Here is a 19,862-nt window from a genome sequence, read left to right as displayed (position 1 = left end):
GAATAATGCATAAAATTATTTGAACATTTTTTATTCATGCTAGTTTATAATAAAATTTACAAAATGAATGACACATGATTGGATAAAACCTGTGATGAAGCCAGAAATTATCACCAAAAACTCAAACAAAATTCGAATTTCAAACTCCAATTTTTCTTCTCTTCTGCCTATCTTTATTTTCTTCTCACTCTTTGTTTGAAATTTTTCACTATGATTTTTTTTATTAGTGTCTCTTATGATGATTTTCAGTCAAAGTTGTAGACACGTAATTTTATTCCTCCCCAAAAATATTTTTATCATTTTTACCCTCGTCTTACTGCGTGTCCTCACCATGTGATTACACCCCCACAAAAATAGAAAAATAACAACCCATAACAAAATTCCTAACAAACTTTATTTTATTTTAATCTATTCTAACAAACTTTATCCTAATCACATACCCCATCTCACTACCCACATCACCCCACCCAATTCCCCTCACATTTTTTCTATTCTTTGGCCATAAAGTACAAAACAAAAGGTGAAAGGGGGGCCCACAGAGAAAAGGAGCATACAATCCATTTTTATTTCTAGGTAACAAGAGAACATATATTATTCATCTTTCTTCTCCATTCATACAAACATACGCATAGAAAAAGGAAAAATATACAAACACCTGAGACCATACTCATCACCCACCGTCACATCTTCATCACCACACGCACAAAATCGCACATTCACATAATACGGATCCACACACTCACTGGTAGAGGGCTCCCAATTTCCATGGAAGGGATACTCACCATCAACATACAGTGAGGAGAGTATACACAGACCATTACAGAAGAGAGCAAACCAAGAGAGATCGGGGAGAGAGGTAGAAAGGAGAAGGGAGATTGAGAGAAAAACAACGAGAGAGAGATAGAAGCGATTGAGAGAGAGATCGAAGAGCACTGTTCCAGCTAGTGGTGTCTCACCGAAAAACTCAGCTAAAGTCGTCGTAAAATGCCCTCTCCATTGGAACGCGACCAGTTTCATTCGTTCCCAGCTCCGGCAAAACAGAAACAGTTCACCCATCGCCTGAAACGTCCTCTCCTTGTTGGAAAGAGGTCACCCACCTCAACTTTTGGCCCAACCTCTCCGTAAACTATAAGTCGGGGATCGAATCCATGAAACCCGAACTGTTTTAGTCTATTCCGACCAAATTTCATCCAACAACAATTAAAAATCAAAATGGGTTAGTTGGTTCATTCGGGTTCATTCGGATTTTTGTTGGTTTGTTCAAGTTGTGGGTTCGACGTTGAGGTTTCAGTTGGGTCGAGGTTCGTTGCTCCGTGAATTCCGATCCATCATGGGTTTTTCAAAATAAAAATCATCAAATTGAGGTCCGATTCTACTTCCTCAGTCTTTTATTTAATTGTGTATTCTATTCTATGTATTGAATTAAACATGATATGAATTATTGTTGTTGCGATTCTGTGATTAATTTTGTGATTATAGATTGTGTGTTGAAATGACACTTTATTTGTGTTTAGAATGGATTTGGGGAGAGAATGGAGAAATTGATAAAAAAATAATTTGTTTAGATCAGTTAATTGATGGATGTAGATGAATTCGGAAGTATGATGATAAGAACGTCAAAAGCGTAGGCAAATTTAGAACTTATGGATTGTTTGAGTTTTGGAATGTTTGTGGAATGGTTAGTCTTTCTCACATTTGAAAAATGTATTCGTTTAGCCGGGGAATGCCCCGAGACATATTGTATTTATTCACCGAGGAATTTCCCGACGTATTATGTTGGCATAAGAGATTCGTGATGAAGGCCCAAAACGTCGGGTGGAGAAAGTAATGGAATGTAGTTTAGAATTAGCATAGAATAGAGTAGGTTTATATTTTCGCATTTTTCTATTTCGGAATTGTAATAATCAGACTGAACACTATAATTTTTTATTTGTTTTGTTTGTTTGTTTGATTGATCGTTTTGTGTGATTTTGTGTAGTTTATATATTCATAATGCCAAAATAACCGATACACTCCACCAAGCTAATTAATGTGATTTATAATAATTTTTACGTAATTATCAAATAATATATTTACTCCTTGTGTCCCAATTTATGTGGCTTCGATAGAATTTTGAGAATCAACTAAAATTTTTATATATCTTTTAAATATTTTAAGTTGTTGATTATTATGATTTGCAGTACTTTTTTATCTCAATTTATGTGTCATTTTTAAAATAATGAGAGTCAATAAAATTTCTATATGTGGTAACAAATTATTGTGATTTGTGGTAACAAATTAGTTTTGAACATGATAGCTAATTAAATAAAAAAAATTACTTTCAATATGTAGTTACAGTTAACTAGTATAAATTAATATAATATATTAAATATTTAAATCATTATAATGAAACAATGAAATTATTATATATTGGGGCATGGTATGTAATTAAATGGGAGTAGAGATTTTTTTTTTTGTAAGCGTCAATAAAATTTTTGTATGTCTTTTAAATATTTTAAGTTATTAATTATTGTAATTTGTGGTAACAAATTAGTTTTGAATATGATAGATAATTAAATAAATAAATAAAATTTACTTTCAATATGTAGTTATAGTTAATTAATATAAATTGATAGAATATATTAAATATTTAATTTATTATGATAAAATAATAAAATTATTATATATTAGGACATGATATATAATTAAATAAAAGTAATTAGTTTTTTTTGATAATTGCAAGAGACGGTGGAAACCTAAGAGTAGGTTATTTCTCAATTTTCTCCAAGTTGCTTAGAATGTTTGTCGGGTAACATTAACATCGTTTACGTGGTTGCTAGATTGGCCCATGATACGTGGACAAATATCTACTTTTGAATTATTTAGGAAAGAAAAAAGAAAACATAATGATACACTTTTAAAGAAAAACGTGTTCTTATTCTTATTATAGTATTACTACTATTAATAAAAGTGAAGAAACCGGTTTGTTTTTTCACCTATTTCGTGATTTTAATAAGAGTATAGAACCAGACCGCTGTTCGGTAACATTCTTACTTTTCACCTGTTTTCGCCGCTTGATGATTTTACTATATTATTTTTAAATAATTATTATAAATTATTTATAAATAAAAAAATTAATAATATTTAATTAAAGAAAAATAAAATAGATATTTATGACAAATCTGTTTCAGCTATTTTAATCATAATTTTATTATATCACATCAAATTAATTATTATAAATCATTTAACTATTAAAAAATTGATAATATTTAATAAATAATAATATAGATATAAATGATAAATCAATTCTTGATGTTTTAATTAATAGAACATCTTATATCAGACTTATTTAAAAAAATTCATAAGTATGTTTGTTCCATGATTTTACTATATTACCCCTAATTAATTATTTTAAGACATTTAAATGTAAGAAAATTAATAATATTTAATAAAAAAAATATAAAATAGACATTTATGACATGTCTACTTCAGCTGCTTCAACCGTAATTTTACTATATCACCCCTAATTAATAATTATAAGTCATTTAGGTGTTAAAAATTTAATAATATTTAATAAAAATAAAATTGATCTAAAATGATAAATTAATTTTTGATGTTTTAAATTAACATGACATCTTATATGAGACTCATTTAATTTTTTTTTCACAAATATTTTCTCATAGTAATTTTACTATATCACTTCTAATTAGGTATTATAAGTCATTTAGGACATATCCACTTCACTGCTTCAATCATAAAATTTGGTTGACTCTCGAATTTATTTCAGTGCTGCTTAGAATAGAAGAAAAAACACTATAAATAATACTAATTAAAAATTTAAATTATTTTAAGAATATAATTGAATATCAATGCCACAAAAATTTGGATATGGGGAATAACATATATTATTCGAAAATTACATAAAAAAAATTATAAATTACAATAGCTAACAATTTAAGATATTTAAAAACATATTAAGAATCTAATTGATTATCTAAATCATATTTATGCCACGAAAATTTGGGATAGTTTTGACAATTTATAATTTGCATGTTTTACTATTTTAATTTAGTAATTTGTTGATCCAATGATGTTTTCAAATTTAATATGTTTTAAAAATTTAGTACTTTGTTTATTTTAATTTTATTTTGATAAAATATTATATATTTAAAAATTATGCAAAAAAAAATAATTATAAGTCATAACTATTAACATCTTATAATATTTAAAAAACATATAGTAAAAAATATGATTGACTTTTGAAATTCTAATAGTGTCACATAAGTTGCGATGAAGCAAGTAACATAAATTATTTGAAATTACATTAAAAGATACTAAAATCACAAAAATTAACAACTTAAAATATTTAAAAAAATATATTAGTAAAAAAATTTGTCTGACTCACTAAATTCTAAAATTGGGACAAAGCGAGTAACATAAATTACTAAATTACATAAAAGATATTATAAATCACAATGATTAACAACTTAAATTATTTAAAAATTTATATTAATAAAAATTTGATTGACACTCAAAATGCTATTTGTGCTACATAAATTGAGATAACGTAAATAACATATGCCAGCACGGGCTACAATATCTAGTTATTATATATAAGTGTGAGTAGCAGCTGCTACAAACAGCCAGCTGGCAGTTGTCATGTCTGCTTTCAACTGTCTGCTTACTTCATTAGTTTATTATATCACTCCTAATTAATTACTATATGACATTTACGTATAAAAAAATTAATAAAATTTATTTTTTTAAAAAAATAAAATAGATATTTATGACATATCTGCTTCAGCTGCTTCACCCGTAATTTTACTATATCATCTCTAAGTAATTATTATAAGTAATCTAAGTACTCCCTCCGTCTCATTTTATGTGTCATCATTTTCTATTTGGTCCGTCCTAAAAAGAATGTCCTCTTTCCTTATTTGATAACTATTTAATGACATTATTTTCATTTTATTTTTAGTGGGTTCCACTTTTTAAGAAAAGACAACAAAAAAGCAAACATTAAAATAACTTTTAAAGGGACAATTTTGTAAACTTTACAAAGTCATCACTTATTTCTTAAACTTCATACCCTATCAAATGGCGACACATAAAATGAGACGGGGTAGTAATATTTAATAAAAAAAGGTAAAATAAACATAAAATGATAAATTAACTCTTGATGTTTCAAATTAATTTGACATCTTAGATGAGGTCCACTTAAAAAAATTTCACAAGTATTTTTTATAGCAATTTTATTATATCACTTCTAATTAGTTATTATGAGTCATCCAAGATGTATTGATTTCGCTACTTCAATCGTGATATTTGATTGACTCTCAAAATTATATCAGTGTCGCTTAAACTGAATAGGAAAAAAATTATATATAATCACAATAATAAAAAAAATTAAATTACTTTTAAGATATAAATTGGCTAATATCACAAATGTTTGAGCAAGAAGACACTACAACAAAATGCATATATACCTTCATAATACATCATAGCTAAATGTGAAAAATTTCATAGCTAAATACTTTAGCCACCAATTTTTTTTTCGTAGCATTCGTAGCAAAAAGTGGTGTAACTAAAAGTTAGGTATAGACTTTACATGGTCCGTAGCTAACTGTTAATACTTACAGCTACAAAAAAATTTTGTTGCAACTGTGATGATAAGAAAATTCTTGCTACAAAATATATACTTGTGGCAAAAAAGTTTACTTTTTTGCCATGACAAATAAAATCTATAGTAAGTTTTATATTATAGCCACAATCTCTTCTGTTGTGGCAAAAGACTTGATTTATTTTCAATGATATTTAAAATATGTGGCTATTTTGTATTTCAGTCTCATGTTAACAATACTTATATTTAGCTACCAAACAAAAATACATAGCTATATACTTGAGTATTTGCCACAAACATTTTTGTGACGTAGCTAAGAATTTAGTCTTTTTGCTACAAAAGGCATACCTCATAGCTCATTTGAATTAGCAATGGAAAATAAAATAGTTAATTTTTGATAATTATATTTAGGTTTAGCCATAACTACAAATATTCATTACTATAAATTGGGGAATATTGTCATAAGCATTATTAACCGCAAAAATTTCTACAATATAATGAAGACTAAAAAGAAATTTCAAAATGAAATTCGAACATTTACATTACTATAATTTAAAGAATCTCCCACAAGTTTTGTCAGTAACAAAAGTTACATATAATTGCATTTACAACTCTTTTAAAACACCATCTTGCTTGGATTCATGCTTCATAATCTCTCCTTCCACGGTCTTCAATCGAATCTTAGTTTGATCAACATCCGTCTTAATTTGTCATTTATTTGATTTTATTCCACTACTTCACCTATTGATAATAATAAAGTTGTAGACACCTTGCCAGAAAACGCTAAATTCCTGGAATCCGATCATTTTGCCGTCGTCTAAGCTCGTCGGAGCTCCGACCTCGTTGGTTTCTACTGGATTTTTTTTTTGAAAATTCTGATTTTTGATATCCGTTGCTCCTTGCGGATTTTTGGGTTATCGTATTTCTGGGATGTTTCTCAACTGATTTGGAGAGTCGATATTTTGTAGTATTTTTTGAGGTTTCGGAATAATTTTTATTCTCTTCTTAAGTCAATCGAAAGCATTCAGAAGGTCCAATTCTATCTTTTCTCCCTCTAATGTTTACGTAACTATGAATGATTTGTGTGTTTGACATGTTGGAATCCTCGTGTTGGTTAATGTTGGATTTGGATGTGAAATCTTGATTGGTTGATTGAGTATTGAATTAGCTTAATAATGTTGAGAATGGATTTGGGGCTGAAATCGAAATTTGACAAAAGATGAATATAAATTAGTTGTTTTGATTCACTGTTATTGTTACTTTTGCGTCTAATTGTCAATTCCTCGATAGTATCATGATAGGTCAAATAGGATAGGCAAACGATAGGGTCGGTAGGCAAATTTAGAATTTGTGGATTGTTGAGTAAATGTGGAATGTTTGTTGAATGATTCTTTTTTTCTCGCATTTGGAAATGTATTCATTTAGTCGAGGAATGCCCCGTGGTCATTTGTATTCATTCACCGGAAAATGCCTCGAAGTATCTTGTACCCGGAGGACGTTCGTGATGACGTCCTGAGGCATCGGGTAAAGCATTGGAGCATAGTTTAGGATTAGTGTACGTTTACTTTTCAGTACCTTTTTATTTCGAGTTGTAATAATTGGACTGGACATTATATTTTTGGACTTATTTTGTTTTGTTGTTTGTTTGATTGTTTTGTGTGTTTCTGTGTGATTTGTGCATTCATAGTGTCAAATTAGCCGATATACTCCACCAAGCGACCATGGTCGAACCTCGGGATTGAGGGGCGGCTAACACCTTCCTCTTGGTTAATAGAATTCCTTAGCCGGAACCTCTATTCATGGATCAGTTTTAGATCCAAAACGTTTTGAAAAGAATTTTCAAAGGTGACCTGGCACACCCGATTTATGTCAAGTGGCGACTCTGAATTTAATTGTAAAAGATCCTTTTCGAAACCAAAAATATTTTCTTTTGTCACTTAATAATAAAAACCCTTTCAACCTTAAAATCAATCATTTTGGTTAAAAAAGGGGGTGTGACAAAAACTACATTGTCGTACCTGATTTTCCACAGAGGTACAATGATCTGTATCAATTAGCTGAAAAATAGTTAAATTCGGGTATATAATTCGACTAATCTCCATGAAAAGCTCAAGATCTTTCAAAGTTACTTCATTGATCCTCACTAGATCTTGGCTTTTTTAAAAAAAAATTATGGTATAATGTTCAAAGTTCATCATGGGGTTTGCTTTGAATATCATAGCTTCTTTTCGCAAATCAATATCTTCTCCCAACCCATATTCTGTTTTTTATTTTTTACAGCATTTCTTAATTATTTGTGAAAATTGAGAAATATGTGAACCAATTTAAGAGAAAATTGCGCGTTAAAAAGATTTTATAATTATATTATATAATTTAAATGGAAAAAATAATGTATATAAGGTAAAATTTAATAAATAAAGTTCATAAATATTAAGAATTCCTACCTAATTCAATAAGAAAATTAATAATCAAAATTTCAATTAATATCAAAATTCTAACTATTATGAGTGAAAATTTTCTTTGTTTGAAAAATTTAATTCCTAGATTGGAATTACAATAATTACGCTGTTCAAATCTATTATGAACATTCCATATATAGTATATGGAATAGTCTATCCAATTCCAATTTTAACATGAGTTTCTTTATGAAATTATCAAAAAACTATTAATAATCTATTTATATAGTTAATAAAAAATATAATCAAATGACTTTTTTCTTTTATATTTTATCATATATTTTTCTCTTATCATTTATTTTTAAACTCAATAATTTTGAAATATATTTCCTCTTATCATATAATTTAGGATTTCTTAATTAAATATTATAAAAATAATAATATAACACTTTAAGAAAAATGGGTGAAAAGACAATTTTATCTATTGTAAAGTATTTTAATGAAGTCAAAAAGATCAAATCACTTTTTTAAGGGTCTTCACACTTTCAATATATTATATATATTATAGATATAGATTACAGATATAGATATAGATATTAATATAGATATAGATATACATAATATGTTATATTTTATTGAAAATTTTGAATGTCTTATATATGTTTTAATCAATATTTATATATAATTTAAGATATCTTATATTAAATATACTCCACTAATAAAAGACATAATCAATGTGAAATGTCACTTGTTGAAGCTTCTTTTTCCTACTTTCACTTCCAATAGAAAAGTTATTTTCCTGAACTTATTTTTCTAGAGTAAATATTATCAAAAATTTTGTTCTAAATATAAAGAGAACCCTTAACGATGTCGAATTTTACCACGCATTGATGCAATTTTTATTAAATTGATCATGAATATTTATGACATAGCAAGAAAAGAAATTCTCTCAAACTCAAATCAAATTGAACAATAACTAGGAAGATTATGTGATCAACGAGCACATTTGAATGTAAATTAACAAAAGCTTGAAATAACTCAGCTTAGGGATAAATGAGTTTAACTTATAGCTATCCAAAAAAGATTAACTTATACTACCTTTATTTTTAAATTATTTTTTTTTTTTTTTTTAGCTTGGATACAATCTTTAATAAACTACTTACTCGTAGAAAATTAAAGATCGATATCTTTACTAACTTATGCCTAATTAAATTTTATTTCTTTTTAAATTGACATTGATTATTATATTTAAACTCAAATGCATATTAGGAAGACTATTTCTAAACTCTTAAACATACGCCTATTTAAAAATAAAATTACAATCTGAATGGAGCACCTTTTTTTTAAAAAAAAAATGGGGGAGTAAACACTGAGCCTATGTAATTAAATAGTTCTGCAGAAATAATACCAAATAAATTGATTGATACTTTACAGTATACACTCAGTAGAAGAAAAAATTCACTCCTCCTAGCATCTCAAGTTAATATATGTTAAAGTAAAACACATGAATAAAAGAAAACAAATATTGTAAATCAATAACGGACCTAGAATTTTACACAAGTGGATTCAATAAAAGTTAACTTTAATTGGCAATAAGAAGGTGGTATTGACAAGTGAAATATGTCTAACGATATATTTCTTTGTTGTATGCGATGGCGGTAAGTAAGATATCTAACTATTGGAAAATAGGAGATGAGATAGGCATACTTATCTCCTTTACAAAAATTGAAAAAAAATAAATAAAAATGCTTAACAAAGACCTATTATTTAAATCTTTTAAAATTTAATAATCTAATTTCAATGAATTTTACAATTTATTAACTTTAATAAAAAAAATATTAACCCAAATTACGAATTTAGTAAACTTTAAGAAATATGACAATTTAAAATCATTTTCTCATTGATAAAGAATGAAGTTGTTTAATTACAAACAAAAGGACCAAAAAAAGAGAGAGAGATAAACTAAATGAATACAATTGTAAGAGAAGAAATCTAAAATTAACTAACAATTTCAATGCACTATAAACAAACAATGTAGCATAAACTAACTTAGGATGAATTAACAAATTAATTATAAATTTTCGATGATTGTACTTAAACATTTTAGATAGAAATAATATAGGATTTCACTTTTTAGAATTTTTTAATTTTGTAAGTAAAATTGAGGGAAAAATAATACTATTAAATTTGAGTAAAGAGATTAAATACAAAATAAAATTTTTAAACCACCCACCCATTTTTCCACACGGCCGAACTTAGTCTTTATGGGTTCAAACTAATTATATGTTGCAAACAACAAAATTTAACCTATATAAAATATAACATATAAATAACATAAATACCAACCGAAAGTAATTACACTCTCTCCCATTTTTTTAATTACTTTACTCTCTCTCCCTATTAATATACATAACTTAGCCGACATAAACATAATATTTTGTGTATATATTGGGATTTTTGTAATATATTTAGGGAGTTAGATTTTTTGTAATATTGAAAACATAAATTGTGTATTTGTGTAATTTTTAGAAAAACATATTCTTACCTAATAATTATTTAATGAAATTATTTTTATTTTATTCTTAATGAGTTTCACTTATTAAGAAAAGATAATTAAAAAGTAAATATTGAAATAACTTTAAATAATTGTGGAGTCAGAATTTTAATTAAGAAAATTATGAAGTGAACACACGAACTAATCGAAGGGAGTTCAACATCTACTATATCTACATTAAAATAAAAATTAACCATGTAAATATAGTATAATTAATTTAGTGTACGCGTCTCGCGCGTGTACGTCATTTTAATGAGTTCAAATGTTACATTAAATGCGGTATTTGTTTAAATAATAGAAATGAATACAATAATTAAATTTAGAACCTTTTGAACATATAAAGATGAACTTATTTTATTAGTTAGGTAGTATTTGTAAATATCTAAGATGCTAATAAAATAATTGAAATACATTGACATCTCATAAATTATATTGGTGTCTTCAGTATAGTAAGCAGATGATTAGTGCTTGATAATTTATAAAATTGTACAATTTTACTTGATTTATCCTAAAATTGCGAAATTTGACCTGAAGAATCCATATCACTTTAATCCCTCTTCTTCATCAAATAGTCGGTATATTTTTTTTGCCGCTTCAAATATAGTCATTCTCTTTCTCCCATAATTCCAAAATGAAATTTGTATCACAGATTAAGAGAAACAATAAAAGTAGTGTCTCAAGGAAAAAATTATATTATTATTTAACTACACATATATAATAATAACATTATTATAAATAATATTAACACAACCAAGAATGAAAAGCAAAAACAAAAACATGCATTTGAATTCGCTATTAATTGACAAAAAAATTCAACCCCACACCGACAACAAACATATTCATAATAATAACTCAAAATAGAAAGAGAATTTATAACCATTCCAACAAAAAGTTAAAAATGAGTGAATTTAACTCCAAATTATTGCTAATTTTTTTTTACTACTTTCTTCATCTTATAGTTGTTTCAATGTCTCAATATAATAGTCTGAAATCTAACAAAAGCGTTTCGAACATAAGAAAATACGCTCTATTTATTGTAATGTTGACATACACTAACTTGAAATATCAAAAAAGATGTTTTATTTGTTGCAATAACACACACTAATTGCTGACATATTTTCATCAGTAATATAATAAGCAAAATAAAGATGAAATAGTATGACACTAAATAAAGATGATAACAAAATTTGTATTGTTTTCTCTCTTAGGAGGAAAAATATGTTTTGGTTTGTCTGAATTTTTTTTTTTTTAATTGTTCACAAGATAGATTTATAGCTATTACCTCGAACTTAGTTTTAGCATATTTTTGACATTTTTTTGTGTTGATATGACATTTTTATCATATAAAATAGGATCCACGTCTAAGATTTCATGTCAGCTAAAAAAAGGTGATGAAAATTATCACGTCAGCACAAAAAATTGATAAGATACACTAAAATTGAGTTTAGGAGTAAAGAGACTCCTGTGAAGTTGGAGTATGTCGTAACAAATTTGATTATAGTTCAAGGAGGTACTAGATGCTTCACTCCTAACCTAGAAAACGTGTATATAATAGGGGTGGACCCACGTTGATTCAAGTGGGTACAAATGAATCCACTTCATTGAATTTATTTTATATTTCTAAAAATTACATAAATACACAACTTATATTTTCAATATTACAAAAAATTCTGAATCCCTAAACATGTTACAAAAATTTCAGCATATACATCAAATATTATATATATATCGACTATATTATGTATATTAATAAAGAAATAAAATAAAATAATTAAAAAAATATAATTACTTTTAAAAAGATTGATATTTATATTATTCATACTATATTTGTTTTTTTGGGTAGAACCAAGAAGAAAATAACGGGACGAAGGGAATAAGTTAATTCACATGCATGTGAAGATTTTGTAAATAAAGTGTCGGCATTATCTGCTCCCATCCTTACAAACACTTCAGCCCACCTACCCCTATCTCCTGTAACTCTGCAGGTTCATCAGGACCTTTCTTGGAAGACTCAATTCATTAGATAAGTCCTCCCCCTTCTCTCCCCACCTTTATACTTGGTGCATACTATTATTTAGTTTTTTCTTGTAATTTCTATTATTTAACTATTTTTTAATTTTTTTTTAACAAAGTAATTAAGAGTAGAGGAAAGAGAATTAAGGAGGAGATTACAAATTAAATATTTATTAATAAAGTGAAAATTTAAACTCTCAATTAAGTGAACTATTCAAATTCCTCTGTTGTTTAACTAATCGGTAAACCACTCTTAATTCATTCGTTATAATATTTGTTTCTCATATTTACATATTATTTGATCAAGTCAATTACAAAATATAAACGTCAAATATTTAATAATTAATTTTTTACTTGTACTTCATGTTTTATGAATCATCTTTCAATGATATTATTTATACAAGATTTTGATAATAGTTATCCGACAACAACACCCAAAAATTTTAATTTTGACTTTTTTTGTTATTTTTTAATTAAAATGGATTGTTTAATTACTTTAAAAAGTTAAAATAGTCTTAACAAAATTAATATTTTATATGAGCTTTTATTTAACGTGGTTAAAAATTGTATGCTCATAAATTCATAAAAATATTAATATTTTTCAATTTTTATGATCTTTACGAATTATAATTATTTTATATTATTTTAAATTATATTGTTATATAAAATATTAATTCACTTGAGTAAGCCCGGGCCATATAAAACTAGTACACTCTATATGTTGGGAGTACTAAGTGGACCTATCAATAATTGACAAAATAAGCCTGACGAAGCGTCACAGCCACGTAAATGAAATGTCGTTCATTATCATGAAATTATAGGAGGAAATGAAATTTTTTATCCTCTTATAAGTGTAAAAAGAAAGATATTATAAGTGTAAAAGGTAAATTTCTTTTTTTCGTTATTGGAGAAAGGTAAAAAGATAGAAAATAAATTCTCTATCTCAGAGAAACTACATAGACAAAGAATCTACAAATAGAGGTAAACAATGCTTATTTGATTTTTTAAAAAGGAAGCTTTTTTTTTTTTTTTTATCCATTTTACTCTTAGTTATTAATTATAGTCATTATTTAATATAATTCTCAGTGCATTAAATTAATTATATTTAAAAAATGATATGATAAAATAATTTTTATCATTTATTATTCCTTAGTAAATATATCAAGTTAATAATAAATAACTATTGATGTACGAAGAAATTATCTTTTTTCGGAAAAACTTATCTTCTTTGCACGTGAAATTATATTTGCTTGTACATTATGATTGCAACTACTCATTTAGAAAGAGACTGCTGCTAACGTTTTGGACCTACTTACTGATTGATTATATCTAACAGAGGTAATGCATAAAAATAATCCTAAATTTGACATCAAATTATAATTTTAATTTTAAATTTTGATAATATACAAATAATACTTTTAACTATTTAAAATCTGAACAAATATAACCTTCGATTTTGTAACCCCATGTGTAAGTCTCACTCGCGCCTACGTAGAAAGGTAATCCAATCACACGCTACCACGTCGTTAAAAGGGTTGACTTGGAGAGAGATCATATTTGTGCTGTTTTGAATAGTTAAAGGTCATATTTGTGCACTGTCAAATTTTTTTTTGTATTAAAATGACGTCATTTTTATTATTATTATTATTATTATTATTGTTGTTGTTATTATTATTATTATAATAATAATAATAATAATAATTTATTTATTTATTTCTATAGTAGCAACACCTAATTTTTTTTTAATTTTAAAAAAATATTATTATTATTATTATTTTTCTATTTATTTCTATAGCAACAACACGTAGCTTTTTTAATTAAAAAAAAACAGCCACTAGCAGGGATCAAACCCGCACAGTAGGTTGAAGGAAGCGCCCAAGCAGAGCAAATAACATCACTACGCTATCTAAGTGTCTTGTTTCATATGGTTCAACATTAATATACGTATATAAATATACATTTTCTATCTTATATATATATAACGTAATTTTTTTACCGAGGGGGTTCGGGTGAACCCCATGACAACCAAGTAGGTCCGCCCCTCGTTAATTTAATAACATTTTAATAACGTTAATTTAATAACATTTTAATTACGTTAATTTGATAATGTTAATTTAATATACTACTACTACTATCCTTAATAACATTAATTTAATAACGTTTTATTAAAACTATAATTTTTTTTATCATTAGTATAGTTTCATCTTTAATTTAATATTTAAATAAATAATATTTAGATATATTATATAGCTTAAATTCGTCCTCTGCTTTATAATATATATACATACCCGCTCGATTTTTTCGTATGAGGCTGACCCGCCTAATTAATAAATCTTCAATATTGCTCTTTTTCCGCAATGACAAAAGAAATTAGATGTCATTTTCATCTTTGAGCCGAAAATAATGACAAAATAATAGTGAAGAGTCATTTAAAGGACATATTTGTGCAGTTTTGAATAGTTAAAGGTAATATTTGTGTACTATCAAAGTTTAAGATCATATTTCTATATTATGCCGATAGATTTTAAGCTGGACGCGCCCAGTTTTGCGTGTTGAACATGCGTTTTGCCACGTAGGATTGAAGGTCATATTTGTACAGTTTTGAATAGTTAAAGGTCATATTTGTGCACTGTCAAAGTTTAAGGTCAAAATTATAATTTGGTGTCAAGTTTAGGATCATTTTTATGTATTAACTCTATCTAATACGTGGCTTGTGAATGTATGTTGTTTCTATGTAAATCAGCCCATCAATTCACGTAGGTTTGGACGGTTTAATGATTCACTTATGTTAGTAACTCAATAATTAACGTTTTAATATACGTTTTATCATATTAATTTTTGAATATAATAAATTTAATATTTTAAAAAATGCATTAAATAATAAATCGTACAATGCAATGGATAAAATAGGTAAAAGAAATAGATAAATTATTCATTAATTTTATAAACTTGACAAATATTATTTGATATTTCAAAATAAAAAAGTGATAAGTACATATGGACGAGGAGAGTAGATAAATTCAATCTAATCCACTTATTGACGCCCTTAATTTAAAGTCTTAACATAGAGACATGGACGACAATTAATTAGTGAATTGATTTAGTAACTATCAATTCTAATGAACATATCTTTTTATTTGGAGAAATATTGTAAGAAAATACTTTATTGCTATCCGTCGTCCTAAAAGTATTATCCTTGTTTTGATGTTTGGTCTTAAACCAATAAATAAAGAACATGGATGTTATATGGATAAATTTCTGAGTTAACTTCTATATATAGTGATTTAGAATTTTTTATTATAGTAATAAGTATACGTAAAGCATTAAATATTTTTTTCATATATATAATCACACATTCGATAAACAATGACGTATATAAAAGTTAAAATCAATCAAAAATTATAAATTGATCATCGTAATTTATGCTTTATAATTATAAGAACTTTTCAATTGATCAAAATTTTTCGATTTTATTCATAATATCTACTCAATGTTTGTTTATTAAATTTGGGATGACAAATTCATGTAAGTTTTTTACACATCAATTGTCAATGGAGATAAATTTTAACTAAAACGTAAAAACTAAAAATAAAAATAAAAATCATAACCTCTTTTAAAAACTTTGAAATACTCTTCATAGGATATACTGTATTGATTCTTCAATTATTTTCAGTCAAATCATAGTTTCAAGTTGTTTGTAAATTTTCTCAGGGTTAATAATTGCATTTAATTTATATTAGTTATTATATTGATATCAATTTTCTTGTTAAAGTTCATAAGAAAAGGCAATGAAAAATTAAAAATTGTTTGTGACACTAAAGAATTATATACTTCTAGAAGTATCAAGTTGAGAAAAATGAATGGAAATTTTCATATTTAGAAAAGAAAATATGGTTGGTTAGGAAGATGACTATGAATTAATTTTAATTAGAGCTCAAAAAGAACTCAACTTTTCTTGACTATGTTTTGCTATAATTATAAAAGTATGTTATTAATTACTTAATAAAGCTATAATGTTTATCTTTGACATTACAGAATGATGTAGAAAATTTTATACAGCAATTGTGCACTAAACTTAAACTCGACTCTTTATAAATAAGCAGCATGTAAAAGTGTTAAAACTGATAATAATTAGTTAATATAGTATGACTGGTAAAATGAAAATGTTGATAATATAAGTGTTTTTATGTTAAAATGACTAAAATATTGTTAAAGATATCATAAGTGTAAAAGGTAAATTTCCTTTTTTCGTTATTGGAGAAACATAATTTGTAAAAGGATAAAAAGTAAATTCTCTTATCTTAGAGAAACTACATAGACAAAGAATCTAGAAAGAAAGGGAAGAAAAGGACCATGGACATAAAATAATAGACGGTACAAAACTTAATCAGCTTCCACACTAAAATTACTTATTAAATTAAGTGTTCTAAAAATAAACTTGTGGCTGTCATTTAATTTTGTGGAAATAAAAATAAAAGTTGATAAATATGGACATGATCATTTTGGAAATTCTCATCTATAAGAAGGTCGTGGATTGAGAGCTAGTCTGCCAACTACCTATACACAGAAAATTAAAGCAAAGAAAATGAAGATGACTGTTGTTCTGCTAATTTCAGTTGTCCATCTTCTTCTTGCATTTTCCTCATCACCATGTGCTACTGCTGAACAGGTGGTGCTTGACGCTGAGGGCAATGTTGTCAAAACAGGCAGCAAGTACTATATGGTATCGGCATTTTACGGAGCCGGTGGTGGCGGAATAAGGCGAGCCGACGATTCCGAGTGTCCAGCTAAGGTTGTTAAATTGTATCCTCACTATTTCTTTTAAAAGATTCAATTATTTTTTACCCTAATTTGGTGTAGTAATTTACTCTTAATAACATGATTTGCATGGATTTCACTCTTGATGAAAAGGAAAACTTGGAACTCAATTCATAAGCAAACTAAAGACGTGATGATAGTACAAGACACCTGAGGAGACCACTGTTCAAATTTTCAACCTACGTGGAATTCATGAACATCTAGTACAAACTCATGAGTGGACATCTGTGAAGTTTGAACAATATAATATGATCCAATAACATCCAGAAGTTAAAATGAGACTCTGATATCATGATATAAGAAACTATGCTTTGATCCTAACTCAATCTAAAGAGGTAAAACTTGCCTAAGACTATTTTAAAGAAGATTCATTTTAAATTTTAATTAGTTTCCATAAACACGAAAGTGTCATGAATGAGATACTTGATTCTATTATATTTCAACACGTCAATTATAATACTTTCGTTTTGATTTCAGGTAATACAGTCTCCGTTTGACGTAGATAGAGGTACACCAGTCTATTTCACACGTAAGGCATCGAAGAAAGTAGAAATCACTGAATCCACTGATCTCAACATCGAGTTCTACAAGGACAATCAAACTCATTGTTCCAAAAATGTGTGGTTGGTGGAAGGTTACCCAGGACTTCATTACAAAATGGACATATCAACTGATGGGGTGGCAGGAGAACTTTTGCAATTGGCCTCTTGGTTTCAGATTAAGAAAGCTAATAGTTTCTCTTACAAGTTGTCCTTTTGTCCTTTGAGTTTTGGAGGGCTGGGGTGCATGGACATTGGCACTGAGTTTGGTAATGATGGACAACGGCGTTTGGCTGTAAGAGGACAACGTACTTTCAACTTTGTTTTACTGAAGGATATTGATGATGACATCGGAATTAAATCTGTTGTATGATTTGCTTTCAAGTTTGGGCCACAAAATAGGAATCCATCGTCTATGGATTTCTAGTTTACTTTCCGTTGAGTATGTCCCTACCTACTTGTATTCTGTCTGCTCTACGCATTCCATCCTAATAAAACTATTGTGATACGTTATGTGCATAAGATGCTTCTCTATTTTAAGTGATTCTTTTGGGGTTTTCTTGTCGAGTCAAAAAAGGAAATTGCTGAAATGGCAAGCATTCTCTAATGTTATCTTAAATTGAGAATTCAAATCATCAAAGTAGCAAATAAACTTCTAAAAAGTGATTTAAAAAAAGAGTCAAAAGTACATTTTCTTAGTATGAATTTGGACATAAATTCTCTAAGTTTTGAAAACAAATATAAACACGTACATATTTAGAACCTACATACAAAGTGTAATAATAGTTAGTTTAACAAAGCACAGAAAAAGAATGACTTATTTGATTTCCCAAATAATAATGCTCACATAAATTATACACGTGAATAGTGATACATGACTTTTTCGCCCTTAAGGGCCCATTTGGCATGTGAAATGAAATCATTATTTAAAATTCTGAGATAAAATTGAAGTTTTGTTTGAATATATAATTTAAGCTTTTTATGTCATATATTTTTTCATAATCATTCAAACCACATAAGTTTGTAAAAATCATTAAAATTACTCGAATTCTTTATACAACCTTACCAAATAAACAAAAGTACAATATATTTTCACAAATCTATTCTAAAAAATTTAATATTTATTAGTCAATTATAGTTCAATAAAAAAGTAAAATTGAAAATGAGTTTGGTCAATTCCTGATAAATTTGGTCAAAAATAATAAAATCTGGTGAATAATAATGGTAAAGTAGGAATTGGTTTGAAAAAAAAATTAAATTGGTGAAAGTAATGATTATATGATATATAAATGGTTAATACTAGAACTATAAATTTTATTATATAATTGAATAAATGGTTGCTAGATATAAATGCTATTTTTTTTTTAGAAAAGTCATAAAAATCCCTCTGAACTTGTCCGCTCAATTCACTTTAACACTTAAACTTAACTTCCATTTATTTACCCCCTTAATAACTTTAAATAAATTAAATTCATCCCTAAAGCTGATGTGGCAAAAAAAAAAAAAGAGCAAGTGATTTTTTTTTTTTAAAGAGCCACTTTATTATATATGTATATATATATAAATCAAGAAAAGGCATGAACTTCATCTTCTTCTATCGGAATGCCTCGAACGACAAAATCTCAACCACGAATAAAATCAACTCGATACTAAGAAATAGCAAACGGACAGATCAGATTCTCTCATAAACCAACCTTGTTTCACCCGCTTCTGTCGAATATCACCGGAATCAGACCATAACACAGTCAGTTTCAGTCGATGTGGGGCTGCTTTTGTAAATTTCGTCGAACTTGGCCGGAGAACGAACCGAAATGAGGTCGCTACTATTGGATTTCGATCGATTTTGCCTATCTTCGACTGGTGTAGTCAGTTTCCGATCTGTGTGACGAAATCTGGCGAGGATTTGCTCATCGAAAAACTCAACGCAACCCGCCTCTCTCGTT

General features: G+C 27.2%; 1 protein-coding gene and 1 long non-coding RNA gene across 3 annotated transcripts; both read left to right on the top strand.

The window, feature by feature from the left end:
* Nucleotides 1–432: 432 nt before the first annotated feature.
* Nucleotides 433–1,951, top strand: LOC124897117. Of its 2 annotated transcripts, none has more exons than XR_007053740.1 (2): nucleotides 433–1,364; nucleotides 1,566–1,951. It is a non-coding gene; the product is annotated as an uncharacterized LOC124897117 (long non-coding RNA). The 2 variants fall into 2 exon arrangements; XR_007053741.1 differs by having other exon boundaries at nucleotides 1,515–1,951.
* Nucleotides 1,952–17,071: 15,120 nt separating this feature from the next.
* On the top strand, nucleotides 17,072–18,438 carry LOC107862778 (21 kDa seed protein). The gene is made up of 2 exons (XM_016708434.2): nucleotides 17,072–17,354; nucleotides 17,858–18,438. Exons 1-2 carry the CDS (start codon nucleotides 17,148–17,150, stop codon nucleotides 18,290–18,292), a joined length of 642 nt encoding a protein of 213 aa, XP_016563920.2. The 5' UTR covers nucleotides 17,072–17,147; the 3' UTR covers nucleotides 18,293–18,438.
* Nucleotides 18,439–19,862: the final 1,424 nt, after the last annotated feature.

This window comes from Capsicum annuum, chromosome 3, assembly GCF_002878395.1.
Source record: "Capsicum annuum cultivar UCD-10X-F1 chromosome 3, UCD10Xv1.1, whole genome shotgun sequence".
In the NCBI taxonomy this organism is placed as follows: Eukaryota; Viridiplantae; Streptophyta; class Magnoliopsida; order Solanales; family Solanaceae; genus Capsicum; species Capsicum annuum.
This window is presented reverse-complemented; position numbering and strand designations above follow the sequence as displayed.